At 38.3% G+C, this 12,407-nt stretch overlaps 1 protein-coding gene across 1 annotated transcript; it reads right to left on the reverse strand.

Annotated features, from left to right (window-relative positions):
• Positions 1 to 832: 832 nt before the first annotated feature.
• LOC115817459 (serine/threonine-protein kinase Nek11) lies at positions 833 to 9,337 on the reverse strand. The gene is made up of 10 exons (XM_030780763.1): positions 9,254 to 9,337; positions 7,137 to 7,280; positions 6,845 to 6,947; positions 5,622 to 5,725; positions 5,101 to 5,184; positions 4,759 to 4,820; positions 4,514 to 4,600; positions 4,219 to 4,273; positions 2,719 to 2,907; positions 833 to 2,327 (listed from the first exon to the last, which is right to left on the reverse strand). Exons 2-10 carry the CDS (start codon positions 7,260 to 7,262, stop codon positions 1,470 to 1,472), a joined length of 1,668 nt encoding a protein of 555 aa, XP_030636623.1. The 5' UTR covers positions 7,263 to 7,280; positions 9,254 to 9,337; the 3' UTR covers positions 833 to 1,469.
• Between the last annotated feature and the right edge of the window lie 3,070 nt (positions 9,338 to 12,407).

The raw sequence follows: 12,407 nt of genomic DNA on the forward strand, positions 1-12,407 counted from the left end.
CACCCCCCCGGCTCATTGATGGGTCAGAGGCGTACACGGTGCGCCAGCTGCTGGATGTCCGTCGCCGAGGTCGTGGGCTCCAGTACCTCGTAGACTGGGAAGGCTACGGTCCTGAGGAGAGGTGCTGGGTCCCAGCCCGGCACATTTTGGATCCCACGCTCATCAGCGACTTCCGCCGCCGACATCCAACTCCTTCTGCTACGACGCCTGGAGGCGTCCGTTAAGGGGGGGGGGGGGGGGTACTGTCAGTACTCCTGTCAGGACTTTGTCTTTTGGCCGCCCTACTGGCCATTCTGGGTATTGTGTTGCCATGTGCCTTTGTTTGTGTATTGCCATGTGCTTCTGTTTGTTCCTGTGTTCTCCTGTCCCCGCCCCTCACCTGATCTCTATTATTGCCTCATTTGCTTCCACCAATCACCTGTCCTTGAAGTCAATGGTTCTGTGTATTTAAGTCTGTGCTGGTATCTGTTCTTTGTCAGATTGTGACCGTTTGTTTTGCTTTGTCGTTGCACTGTCCCAAGACAACACTGGTGGTGGAATCCTTTTATGCTGCATCCCTTACCCATACCCCTATATCACACCTGGGACGTAACACGTACGGTTACTTAAAATGTAATGTTCAAATACTCAAAATGTAATGTTCAAATACTCATTATACAGACAAAATTTGACTGTACTACTGACATGTGGCTGTTGTAATACCTCTACATTGATCAGGACCCTGACAGACTGTGTCTCTGTGTTCAATTCTGTTTGACTAAAAATTACATTTCACATACACTTCTGTTTATTTAGTTTATCATCAAACACAACACAACACAAGTCAAAGTGGTACAACATAAAATGGAATTTATTTCTCAGCCAACAGCACTATGGTATGTTTTGTAGTAAAGTACTTAAATAATAGTGGCTAGGGAAGACACATTCAGCATTGATAAGACATGATTAATGCAGCGAATAAGAAAGATGAACATGAAGCTACCATCAGTATTTGGTGTGCATTATTATACTAAGAATAATTTATATAACAAGGAATACAGACTATTTAATTCAATTAAAACAAATACATTATTGAGAAAGCATGTCTATTTGGAGGTCCCTCTTGTTTAATGCAAAACGTTCTCTGTAAAAAAGAAAAAAGAAAAAAACAACATGAAGATCTAGCACTGTAGCACTGCACAAGCAGTAAAGGTCCCTCTAAAACTCTTGACTACAATCAAGTCAAATCCATTCAACATCTACATGTCAATCCATTTATGTCACATATAGTAAAAAATATTAACAATGATATTGCACATCATCTCTTTTTTCTGTCCCTTCCTTTAGTAGAGATGTGTGGACTGTTTTCAGAGAAAGAGAAAAAAATTGTGTTCTTGCACAGATTTATATGTTTTGTCATTCTATGCCAAAGTCATGGAAGGAAGTCTAGGTATGGAAGTAAGAAGATTAACGTGGTATCAGGTTAAGATTTATGCATCTATATCAGGAAGTTTAGGAATGAATGAAATGATCTCCTTTAATTCATCTAAACTCATTTGGAGTTCATCTGCAGTCTCTCTGATCTTCTTAACAAACTTCATAGTTTCTGACTTTGGCTCTTGGTCAGCACCAGAATCGCTGTCTGTTGCTTCAGGGGACTGTAGGACCAGTTTAGACTTCATGTCATCAGCCTCAGAGGCTTTCGTCGTACGGATGTTGTGGATCTCTTTGGCATCCATAGCAATGAAGAAAACATCTAGAGCCACAAAAAACGCAGAGAAAACCCCCGTTGCTACCTCAGCCACACGCACTGCCCTGGCTGCCTGAGCTGCCACCTTTCCCATGTTTGCCACCTGGAGCAAACGAACGAGCTCAGGAACGGCACCTAAACCCCTACTGACTCTGGTTCCAACCTTCACTATAGTTCCCCCAGAGGGAGACTGTTGCTCATTTTTGAGGGAAATTTGATGTTTCAGTTCCTCCATGCCTTCTGTGATGTGCTGCAAACATATGACCACAGAGTTCATCTTTTCCTGAAATTCCAATATGATGCTCCGGATGTTTTTGCGGTCTGTAGACTGGTTGACCATGTTAGTGATGTTGGAAATACCAGCAGTCGCGCCACCAGCAACTGCCACCCCAACACCTACTCCAGTAACGATTAGAGATGCACCCAGAGTGAAGGGAGCAAGGATCAATCCCACTATTGAAGTGATTCCACCAGCTGCTCCAATCACTCCTCCTGTCAGACTGCCAACAGTTGCTCCATAATGAACCTTCTCCAACCCATCAGCCAATGCTCTCAACTTCACGAGGTTGTCATTTAGCTCATCAATACTTTTCTCACTCTGCAAAAAACAAAGTAGATTTAGTAGCTTCATAATACAACTACAGGTTTTACACTGCCCTACAAAACAGAATCAAGTTATTAGAGAGGTGTCACAATAACGTATACCAGGATTTTTCCTTTTCCCACCATCCACACTGTTCCTCAGAGAGAAAAAGCAATCAGCTGCAAATTCCAGTAACTACCAGAAAAGAGAAAATTAAACTGAGAGTGTCTTTTTTTGCAGATACTCTATTTCTTCCATTTCCACTAAAAAGTAAAAAAAGTGCATATGAACTGCAGCTGCCCTCTAGATACAGACTGTATACAAACTTGGAGAAATACTACAAAACAAGATAACCTGGTTGAAATGTTTGGAAAAATAAGTATACATTTACAGTGATCGCACTCACCCTCGCTGTAAGAAAGCTAAGGACAAAAGGCTTCCATATAATTTCTCCAGCAAGTGGTCGTTTTCCTGGATCTGTCTGGAGGGTCTCCTCTATTAGCTGCTGAAGATTATGTGAGATGTTGTGTGGGAGAGGTGGGTAAGATCCATTTAATATCTTGGGAATGAGCTTCACGGTGCTCTCTGCACTGAACTGTTAGCAAAGACAGGAATACAATAAGATTACACTATGTTTTATAACAGGAAGGATTGAAAATTAAGGAAATAACCTGAGAACCCCCAGTAAGACATTAAATGAACTGGTCTATGAACTTTGATGCAATACAAAGTGCTTCTATCGTTTCAAGGGGCTGACTCTGATCTTTTTTTTTTTTTAATTACTTGAATTAAGACACATCTTACATATGTTATATATGTGGATTGGCTAAAATTGCTAAGTCAGTGGAACCCAGTTTTGAAATATCTTCACTAGGGGTGGGAACTGCGACAAGATACTATCACGATATTTGGGCGACACAATATTATTGCGATTCTTCACATTTTACCATAGAACAAGTATTGCGATTCAGTTCTGCGACACTTTGCGATTTATTTCTCCCATATATTATTAAAATGCTTGTTATAAAGAAAATTACACACGACTCAATTTATTTCACTTGAATCTTCCTGTTTAATTCTGTGAACGGAACTATCTACTGTATTTTTTGTGAATACGGTCTTACGCCGCATAATATCTGTCGGGTCAACGTTCGACCGCGTATAGGTCTGTGGTCCCATACATCCTCGTTCGGAAAACGGGATGTAGCAGACGTGACCCGAACGTAGCGAATACAACAGCTTCCCACGCGCAACATGTGTATCTCATGTCTCTTGTACACAAAGCAATTGCGCTGCTAGATGTATGACGGTATAGTACATATATAACCTAGAATACATATGTCTTGATAGTCATAAAAACGCCTGTGTTACTGGCTTATGTATGCATTGTACTGTACTTTCTATCGTTATTTTAATGCTAACGGTCCCTGCTTACACATAAAAAGTTTACCGGATCGACTCCTAGGCAGGAGCATCCATGAAAGCAGACGGCGCGTTACGTATGAGAGTTTCAGCAGCCATCTTAACGGCGCTGACATCCTTTTGGTCTTGCGCCACCTTGTGGATTTCAGAAGTAATATTAACAGAGTAGACGTAACTACCAAAATAAAAGTATATGTAATAAATTCAAAAAATAAAAATCATAAAAATAAATAATAAATAAATAAATACCGATACTTTGCACCACTGTATCGATATAATATAATCTTGAAAAATATCATGATACTCAGCTGTATCGATTTTTTCTCCCACCTTAAATCTTCACTTAAAATATAGAGCATATTAAAGGTAGTGCTGTTCCCACACAGCCATAACACCACTACTGTTGTTGTTATTATTATTATTTTTATTATTATTATTATTATATTAATAATAACACAAAGAAACAGTATTTCTGAACACCTACAGCACTTTTCAGCATGCAGAGCTCATACAGGACACATCCCAAAGCCCAAATATCACTGTCACAGAGAGAAAAAAAAAACATGAAGATGACTACATGCAAAAACATGTCAAATGTTGCGATGCAGCAATAAAATCTTTTATTGCTACATGGATTTTATACACACATACATATCTGAAGTCACAAAATGGATATGTGGATGAAAAAGTTATTTTCCTAATCAGTATTTATGAACAGACACCTAGATAGACAGACACCTTGAGAGACAGACAGACAGATAGACAGACAGATGGATAACCTTTTTTCATCGTGTGTTTTTCCATCCAGAATCTCAGGAGAAATGTATGACAGTGCTCCATCTTTTGTAGACCCTGCTTGCCTGGCTCTGACAACATAAGATCACTTCTTACATTTTATGTGAAAAAATGTAATAAATATGTGTATAATGTGTATAATAAACACTAGATGTGTTTGGTGATGAGAGTGTGTTCATCAAAGCCACAACATAAAATTTTTTGATGTTTAAATTTAAACAGCACCAACCTTTCATTAAACTCTCCAAATTCTCCCAGTCGAATCATTCCATACTCAGTGAAAAAAATGTTCTGTTATAATGAAAAGAGAGAGAGAAAAAAAGTTTAATCGACATGCAGATTTTTCAAAATCGTGTACTGTAACTATGCTGACGTTAAGATTAAATGGGAAATTTAGAATAGAAAGAGTCGTACTTAAAAATTAAAAAGTGTTATGGTAGTTCTTTTATTTAATGGAAAAATGCTTTTGGCGTTGTAATCTTACTGTTTATCAAATTTTATGTGAAACATTCATGCTTTTGAGAAAACCTTAAATCTAAATTCTAGGTCTACTCTGAACTGACAAACATACTTTAGGTTGTAAATCTCCATGTTGAACATTCAGGTCATGGAGATATTTCAATGCCATGCAGATCTTCAAAATCCAATCCAGAATCTGGGACAGAAAACAGTATAGAAAGCAAACAAACGTTATATTGACGAAAACATATAAAATGACACTGGCGATGTATTTGACTAAGGTTCTTACTGCCCAGATACAATAAACAGTTCAGTCTAATTCTAAGGGTTCACTTTGAACAATATTCACTCTTAATATGCTTTCAAGTACTGATATGATATGATTAAGAGCAAAATAGAGGATGAGAAACTGTCAGTCGGATCTCTTTACATCTTCACATTTATTGCGATAGAAGTCCCACAGACAACGATATATCACGTCAGAAATCTGAGTTTATCCCTCAGGATAACCGAGAATGATCACTCATTATTTTGGGTTTTCACACTGTGTTCTGAGGTCATTGCAACAAACAGGTTCTGACACTTTGAAAGTGAGAACAATGAACAAAGAGGAATGTAATATTATGTTATTACCTGTTCTTCTGAGAATGCTTCTCTTTTCTCACTTTGTTCTTTAATTTTCTGATAGAGATCTCCTCCACTACAATACTCTGAGACAATATACATATATTCATCATCTGAAAGGAAATAAAGTGGTAATGTTAGTGATCTGCAGTTACACTTTGCTCTGGGCCTTATTTACTGAGATAATGTTACACTGTTCGTCTGAGCCATCTTTACTGTGATACTGTTGGTCTGGGCCTTGGTTACTGTGATACTGTTGGGCTGGGCCTTGGTTACTGCGATATGGTTGTACTGTTGGCCTGAGCCTCATTCACTATGATACGGTTATACTGTTGCTCTGAGCCTAAGTTACTGTGATATTATTACAGTGTTTGTCTGGGCCTTATTCACTCTGATACTGATACTGTTATACCGTCTGGGCCTTTTTACTGTGACAGTGGTCCTGGCTTTATTTACTGTCATACTGGTGGTCTGGGCATTATTTACTGTCATACAGGTGGTCTGGGCATTATTTACTGTTATACTGGTGGTCTGGGCATTATTTACTGTTATACTGGTGGTCTGGGCATTATTTACTGTGACACTGCTGTGCTGTTGATTTTGGCCTTAGTTTGTGTGATACTGTTATACAGCTGGTTTCGGTCTTAGTTTCTGTGATACTGTTGTACTGTTTTTTCCAGGCCTTATTCACAGTGACATTGTTGGTCTTCGCCTTACTTAATGTTAGACTTTTGGGTCATGTCTCATTTAGCATGATGATGTCATAGTTTTGATTGCTTTGTCACAGTAGTTATAATTCAGGTGTGCACAGTTTAGTATTCATGGAAAGCAGCACAAGAAATTGTATCTCTGTGGTTGCAACGAAAAGTTTCTTATGATGGAGCATAAACAGTAGTAGTAGGTGTAGTAGTTCTGCACAACCAAAATGAACATCTGTGCTCTAATTTAGCACACAAGACTGACACCAGTCAACACACTATCTTCTCTGAAAATTATGAAAGTTTTCACATAATTACACCACTAGACTACATTTAGAGTTGCAAAGAGTTTTGTGGCTGTCACAGACAAATGCAGTTCTTACATACAAGGTGAACTTAACTGAAAGAAAGTAACAAATCTAAGAAAACAGAGGCAAAAGAGGACCAGATGTGTATTGCATATGAAATTTTAACACATTGCGGCTGTTAAACACAGAGTAATGCATTTGTTGTTGTTTTTTTTTTTCCTTTTACCTGCAAAGGCTGTTTTGTGTTTTACAATGTGTGGATGGCTGAGCCCAAGAAGTGTTTCAACAGCATCACAAACATCTGTGTTGCCTGAACCTTTGCCTGTTTCCTAACAAACAAAACAGAGCTAGTAAACACAAACAGATAAACGCATACATTTAAAACACATTTTAGACCTATTACGAAAAGTCACAGATCAGGTGAGTTATTTACAGGTAATTACTTGCAGCAAAGCAAACTCGTTAAGCTAAAGTAATAACCCATTTTAAATACAACACAAATAAGTGCAAAGTCCTACCTCTCTCAAATTAATTTTTTTGATGACACACTGATCACCATCCTTTGAATTCACAAGGACAGCCTGTCCAAGTTCCCTCACGACTGTATAGCCATGCCGTTCAAGTGTACTCGGACTACTCCCCATTTCAAAGAATTCAAATGCCTAAAAAATAAAACAGAAATGGAATATGGGGGGAAAAAAATAAAAACTGAAGTCTCTACATTTCCAGGGAATGACACTTGTTATTCCTTTCCAAAGCTTAAAAATTATAATATTTTTCAGCTGTTCACTCTAGCTGAGATACACACCAGACTAACATTTGTCTATATCAGTCAGTTTGCAGTTTCACTCGTATAAAATATATTAGCTAGTTCCAAAAAACTGCGTTAGTGGGCTTAGTTTACAAAGTTTTAGGTTTTTATTCCAAGTAGTTTCTACGTTTATTGTTTGCTGTCTCTCTTCTGTACAGAATGCCCTTCATTTATACATATGTATATTATTTGCTTAAATTTCCATTCCTGGCATGTCTGGAAACGTTTTTGACCCAGATACTATACAGCATAATCTGTACACAGCCAAACATTCGTTAACCATTAACCAAGCATAATGTGGTTTATCTCTTAAAGCCAACTGAAAAAAATACACGTCCTTACATGATGGTCCTTTTTTTCAGTGAAACTACATTGAAATGTGAAACTGTGTTGTTGATTAAGCAATCCTCACACTGGATGAGTGATTGGGTTAGTGTCTGGGTTTCGGTTTGTCTCTGGGTTTCAGTATGCAGGAAGAGCTGAAGGTTCATGATACAGCAGACGCATATGACATTTGCCACTCCCCATACTGTTCCTCGGACAGCTGGATTACTGTACAAAGTCGGAAGACTTTTAAGGTCAATGCATCAGCACCTCAAGCGTACTCTGGAAAAAAGTCTCTGACTTTCACTTTCACTGAAAAGGTAAAAAGTTGTTGTGCAAATGGCTATCATACCATGTGCTTGTGTTCATAGTGTTACTGGACTATTATGATTTTATTTTGTCTATCCAGTTTTTATTTCATTCCATAGAGAAAGAGATGTATATAAAACAAACAACAATCATTTAACTTTATCCAAACATTTTATCAGTTATTTGGAGTGCTAGGTTGATTTTGAGCCAGACAGCCCTATTTTTAGCTTAGTTTGGTTTTGGAGAAAAAGTCAGTCTCAAGTACTGAGTATAACAAACATTGGTTGTCTTTGTCTCTCAATTACTGTATTAGGAACAAGAAAGTAAAAATAAGTACTTTACCAGTGTCCATTTCTGATTTTTTAAGTCATATTTAGCAATTTGTTGGACTGTGTTTCAAATAATGCAATTTAGATTTATTGAGTAATGCAGCAGGTAATAAAGTGCTAATGGTAAACAGAAGTCAACTGCATGATTTCCGATCAGATATGGGTGCAATAGCATTATATAATCAATGTCTGGCATGTAATGCTATAGGAATTTTACAAAAAATGATATTTAGATGCAACTTAACATCAGAAGTAGGTTTCTGAAATGGCTCTTCCTACCATTCTAGTAAGGATCACTTGGCTATGGTTGAGTTTATCTGTTCGTTTTTGTTTTAAATCGATTTACTTATTTGACTTCCACAAGAAAGGTCGCTTAAGATTTCTTCTTTAAGGGTGTACTGGCGCCTCTCCGTGGTGGCTTACGGATCAATCAGGCAACATGTAAATAAATAAATAAGAATCTTTGTTTAAAAATAAACAACTAGTTTTGTTATTAGAATGGTAACAATACTTTTGCAATGACAGTTAACGTGACCAGATACAGGCGATTTTAACAACCGTAAAGTTCATATGTTCTCAGTTGATAGGCTATGTTTCGTAAGCTGGTAAAATACATAGGAGATAAAGTATCTGCCGGTTCTTCCTTTCTTGCCTAGCTCTTACTGAGCTCATTCTGCACCTCACGGTTTATTCATAAGCGTAATTTTAACATTTTGAAAACTTTTTTAGGCAGAGTCATGTTTACACGAGTCGCTTCCTCAACCTGGTCAACGCCTATGACCCGAACAGTTACTACGACATTTGTATCCGACATTTCGCGAATCAGAAACGTATATAACATTTTATTAACGTGAACACTTACTTGCAGCTGCAACTTTCAGCACATTACTAGCGAAGAGTTTTCATCTGTATCCTGGAAAGCAATCGTATTCTCGCCATGAAAAATCTTGTCCTACGACACCAACTCCTCCCCTTTGAACATGCCACATCACATCACTGAACCGATCTCAACGTTCTAAGTTCCTCCTTCATGAGGGGTGGAAGTAACAAAAATTAATTGATAAACATTGAGGCGATGAAAATGGATGTGAATTGGAAAACAGAACGGTAAGAATGTGACATGAAAAATAGAGTAGTAAATTATAATGTGATTTGATTCATTTAACATTTAACATGTTTCATCATTGTCATTCATCATTCACAACACACAACTGCCATTTATCATTTCAGGAAAGCCTCAAGGGTGGAAGTGACAATAATTAATTGATAAAAATGGAAGTGATGGAAATGCATGTGAATTGAAAAATAGAGTGATAAATTGTCAGTTGATTTGATAAACTTGATTGACATTTTATCAAGCCAATCAACTTGCAGGGAGCTGAGGACATTGTGCCTCTGCTAAGAAGCTGATATTAAGGCGGCAAGTTCTTCCCTCCTTACAAGCTGTCTGCAGAGCTGCAGTTTTACGCCTAACAGCAGTTTCACACGTGGTTTCAGGCCAGTGGCATTCCGTGCATGCGCTGACACTTTATTGTTAGAGTTTAAGGGTTAGGGCTAGCCGATCGGCCATCGGCCTGACACTGCTGGTGTGAAACTCCTGGCGTGAAATTGCGGCTCTGCGGTCAGACCCTTCTTGGCTGCGAGCCAAAACCTCGATCGCATCGCCAGTGGGCGTGGTTTCTGATTGACATTTTAGGCGGAAGTGACAAAAAAATTGCTTGCTGTAAGTGAGAAATGTCAGTCGGGTTGATTGACATTTTAGCTGAAACAGCTTTGCTCTGATAATCAAGCTCATCAAACCACAGAGAGAGGAGACCCCTTCCAATAGCAGACAAAATAAAGACAACAGACGTAGGACAAGGGGGATGGTGATGAAGAGGAGGCTGACAGGGAGGGATGAAGAGGACGGAGGGCAGCGGGGCACACCTGGCAGGAGAGAGCGTCACACTCACAAGGCATACGCAAGCATATGAGACACACACTTGCAGAGGACTGGGTTCGGGGGGTACATTAGTGGGGTATAAGAACTTGAAGCAAATAAAGAATGTAGAGCACAGATGCATTAAATATGGTTAGTTATCACAGGCAGAGGAAAACGGGTTAGTTAAAGAAAACAACATGGTCAATTTAATCCAATTGCACTATTTTTAAGCTACAACGCCACACTGAAGTATCACTAGAAGCATGTAAGTTTCGCTGGAGTACTACACTAATAGTAACAGGTAGGCTGATTTAAATCTAAACGAACGGTAGCCCAAGATGGTCGCTGATTCAGGTGAAGTACCCTTGGCTGTGAAATGCCCATCCATTGTCGATCAAAGCCTGTCTGTCATAGTTGATCACGGTGTTTGAAAATGTATTGTTGTTGCTCAGAAACACTGTGAATAAACAAACAAAAAATTAAAGTTGAGGAAGAGCCCAGAGACCGACAGCCATCTTAACGGTGCATTACGATGGAGACTCATGATTACTAATTACAAGCATACAATTCATAAGCCATTTATCCCATGCAGTGTTCTTTTTCCTGTACAGACTGATAGATTCATGTGGGATAATATCCTAATACTTTCAGTATTTTATGTATCCTCCTCCAAACTAAATATGAATGTTGTTATACTGGATTTCTCTCTTCATCTCACTGAAACAATGTAATCTATATATTTGTGTATGCATCAGTAACCAAATCTTGAATTTATCTTTTTGTCATGTCAGTGACAGTGAGAAGAGGAAATAGATTGAATGTAGATAGAAATAGAGTGGCAGTAGGTTCTGTGGATGAAAATGGTTGGGGATAAAAAGATTAGGGAAATTAACCTTGTCACTTTTCACACAATCATTTTTGAGACAAGTTCATGAAAAATCAACCAATCAATCAATCAATCAATAGAACATGGTGATAGGTGTAACAGTCAGACTGCACACTGACATTTTATCAGTGTAGCCAGCCTCTGATTCATGCAACATTCTTCACAGCATCTCAGCAATAAGAACAGTGTCTGTAGTCAGGAAAAACATAAGGATCTGTAAGATGTTTATATACTACTGGTCAGTTGAATAACTAGAAAAAAAGAGGAGTTTCAAAATGGTTTGTCTGTTTTTAATGAAACTGGCATGATGCTTGTCAGTGGCGTCTATGATTGCACTGTCAGATTTCACATGGACATATTTTTAGCTCTATCCTTTTATTCTGGCAGAATGTTCATGTTGTTTCACTCACATCCTGTCTTGTGTTTTCTTATTTTGCAGATAATAATAAAACCATTGGAGCCACTCAATGTAAAAATGATTTAAGCGCACACACACACACACACACACACACACGCACACACATATATATACATATAAAGCTAATTAGGATAAGCGACTTGGAAAATGAATGGATTATCCATACGGATACTTAAAAAAAAAGAAGAAGTAGAAGAGTAACTAGATAGAAGTCTAAAAATGTTCTGTATTCATTTTCAAACAGCAATAAACAACACATTCTTTCAAAGGGCCTAGAGATGTTGGAACTGGCAGTAAACTCATCTGGAAGGACAGGTACTTATGCAGACATCAAACATTACCACAGAACCGACAAAAAGTACTATTAAACTGCCACCAGGGGGCAGAGCTGAGCTGGAAATGAAAGATGGGCCAATGTATTATTAATGGATAGAGAGCACTGTAGGGATGCACCGTTCCGACTTTTTCAGTCCCGATACCAATACCGATACCTGGGCTTTGGGTATCGGCTGACACTGAGTACCGATCCGATAGCAGTGTCAAATTAATAAGCTGTGTGCCTCACTGTGTGGAGGAGACTGGGGTCATTCTTTTATGCACATCAGGCTTGACTTAAACATTGCTTTCCTAACTTTATAAAACAAAATGTAACAAATGTATATATATACATTTATTGAATTGTTATTTATTATTAAAATAATACATAATCGTGCAGCAGCAACTGAATTTATAGAACCTTTTCTGTTATTTTTGTCGCTTTCACACTTGAAGTTTATCGCATCTTTGCAATG

The sequence above is a fragment of the Chanos chanos genome, chromosome 7, assembly GCF_902362185.1.
Source record: "Chanos chanos chromosome 7, fChaCha1.1, whole genome shotgun sequence".
In the NCBI taxonomy this organism is placed as follows: domain Eukaryota; kingdom Metazoa; phylum Chordata; class Actinopteri; order Gonorynchiformes; family Chanidae; genus Chanos; species Chanos chanos.